Source organism: Triticum dicoccoides, chromosome 1B, assembly GCF_002162155.2.
Source record: "Triticum dicoccoides isolate Atlit2015 ecotype Zavitan chromosome 1B, WEW_v2.0, whole genome shotgun sequence".
Lineage (NCBI taxonomy): Eukaryota > Viridiplantae > Streptophyta > Magnoliopsida > Poales > Poaceae > Triticum > Triticum dicoccoides.
In genome coordinates, this window is record NC_041381.1 from 453,545,675 (window position 1) to 453,548,379 (window position 2,705).

The following is a 2,705-nucleotide window of genomic DNA, read 5'->3' on the forward strand; positions in this document are numbered from 1 at the left end:
GTCAACTCGAAATTGTATTCTTATTTTTGCTGCGAGGACTTTGAATTGTATTTACACTACTAGTAGGTCGTTTCTTCTTGAAGAAAATACACGGTGAATTTTACTCCCTGCGTACGAGTAGTACTCATACAGTACTAGTGGTATTCAATTATGCCCACGGAGTGCCCAAAGTCTTCGGTGTTTTCATCGCCAGGAGCACGTCAATATGAACAGTCGACGCCAGCACCCACGGCGGCCGGCACGCCTATAAATTAGCCCGACGTATTATTCGACAGCCTCACCGACTCATCCTCTCTGTCTTGTCTTGTCTCCCTCCCTCTTTCCCTCTCTCTCGCGCGCGCGTGCAATCCGCCGGACCACGACGATCGGCCGGGCCCCAGAGGCGATGGATGCCACCGCGGCGGACAGGCACGAGGCTTCACCAGTGGCAAGAGACGGCGAGTCCACGACGTCCGTGCCGGAGGTGCCGCGAGCGCCATTGTCCGACTTGCCTGTCGCCGGCGGCAGCGGCACACCCGAGGAGAGCGGCGGCGGCGAGGACGAGCAGGTGGAGAGGTTCTACGCGCTGCTCGCCAACATCCGGGCACTGAGGGACGTTTACGGCGCCAGCGGGTCGTCGAGGAAGCGGGCCAGGGAGGCGGAGCCGCCGTTGTGGAAGCCAAAGTTCAGGATGGAGGACTTCCGAGAGGCGGACGACGTGGTGCCCGCGAAGAAGGGGAGGAGCGATCGTGTCGAGCGGCAGCGGCTGGAGAACAGCGACGCGGCGGAGGCCGACGGGGAGGACGGCGAGGTCGTGGAAGAGAATGATCGGATCTCCGCGTCGCAGACCACGTGTGTGCTGACTGCCGAGCAGCCAGCCTAGCTAGCCAGTATTCTGAATCCAACAAATTGTCTGGACGATATTACTTCTAATGTGTACACCGACGCAGTCGTTTAATTAGATTTGCCATCTGCCATGTATCTTTCCTTTTGATATCCATTTACACGTACTGACATAGAATTTTAAGTTCCCTGAAATGACAATATTAGAATTTTAAGTAGTTTTGCTATATATGCGACCGACAAATAATTATGCCGTGCTAACAAGCTACTTTCTCCGTTCGGAAATACTTGTCGGAGGAATGGATATATCTAGACATATTTTAGTTCTAGATACATCCATTTTTATGCAGTTTTGCGACAAGTATTTTCGGACGGAGGGAGTACCAATAAACAAATCTAAACATATGATTCAAGAAAGGGCAGAATGAATGAGATGATCTGATCAGAAGGATATCAATATGTCTAAGAAATGTCTACTGTGTTTATTCGTGACTTCCTCTCCGGGCATTTTCCAGACCATCAGGAAATGCATGAAAAAAAAGGCTTGAATGGTACGATTCCTTCGTCACCCCTCTCTCTTTCCCTCGGCTGCTAGGACAAATTCTCCCCAAGGTTTAATCAGCGTGGCAGGGAGGAGAATCACAGTGCCTTCACTCCAGCTAGTAGTTTAGGTTAGAGCTTTCTAATCCTTACAAGTGTACCGCTTTGGGAAAATGGCGGCACTTAATCTTCGAGTTTGTCTTCTGGATCTGATCCTACTTGAGTTTGTACATCTTGACAAAGTCAAGGGAGCCTACGCATAGATTACTGCCATCTCATTGAGGAGGTGTGGTTAGGGTTCTTATCGTGCATGCATGATCACGAGATGTTGTGTCAGTTGCTTCAGATCTATTCAAGGGTCAACGACGATGACCGCAGCCCCATACAAGTTTTGGAGCCTCCTCTAGTTCTTATAGTTCTAGTTCTAGTTGGTCCTAGTTGACTAATTAGAGCTAGTAATCCTCTTGTCCTCATAATTAGAACCTCAGCATGGTTCTAATATCCTCCCTCTAATTCTTTGGCGACGATTAGCTCTCGACGATGAAGTGTTGTCGGATCGTGAAGGCCGCACACTTGCAACCGAGGTTCGTGGGCGGTACGAGGGATCGTTTTGTGATGGTTAGAGGGACTCCAAGTACAATCTACATCGACGCGTTTTTCTTCTGCTGTAACTCGGTGACGGTAACGATTGTGATCCCAACCCGTTATGCATCTTCATAGTGATCTTGGGTGATCGTAGGTGCAATTTATTTTGTTTTCTATTATGTTTCCCAAGACGATTGTCTTAGGTGGTCATTCTTTTCTTTTCCTTCCAGTGCCGACCTTGGTAACAAGGAAGGAAAAGAAGGAACGACCATCACCGATTGTCGAAATACCCGTAAGGTCGACTGTTTAGAGCTAGTTGACGGATGCCGATTGTCGCTGTAGGTGGTCACTGTTGTACTTCTCCTCCCCTGATACAATGGTAAAGCAAGACCTGAAGTACAATGGTGACCATCGCCAACAATTGGAATACCAATGAGGGAGATCCCACCATATATATACACGTGCCTAAGAGATGAGAGTTGTTGAAGGGGCCTCGATGGACCAAAAGTCAACTCGCATGCCTAGTGATTAACTGATTATTTATTGTCAATCGAGTGGCAATGCTAGGGGTCCTCTGCTCTACCATGTTTGCATAATTTGTGGCTTCTGAATCTCTTTGCATGCTCGTTCTCGTTCTACCATTATTCTTCATTTGTTATGAATCTAATTAATTTAATTACATCATGCTAGTGCTACAATTACTGCCCTTTACTGATTTTTCAAGACGTTCGCCATCGACTCCATGCCTCCTCGTCACC

General features: G+C 48.3%; 1 protein-coding gene across 1 annotated transcript; it reads left to right on the forward strand.

The window, feature by feature from the left end:
- Positions 1-270: 270 nt before the first annotated feature.
- On the forward strand, positions 271-973 carry LOC119306791 (NRR repressor homolog 1-like). The gene has a single exon (XM_037582920.1). The coding sequence runs from the start codon at positions 386-388 to the stop codon at positions 860-862; it is 477 nt and encodes a 158-aa protein (XP_037438817.1). The 5' UTR covers positions 271-385; the 3' UTR covers positions 863-973.
- Positions 974-2,705: the final 1,732 nt, after the last annotated feature.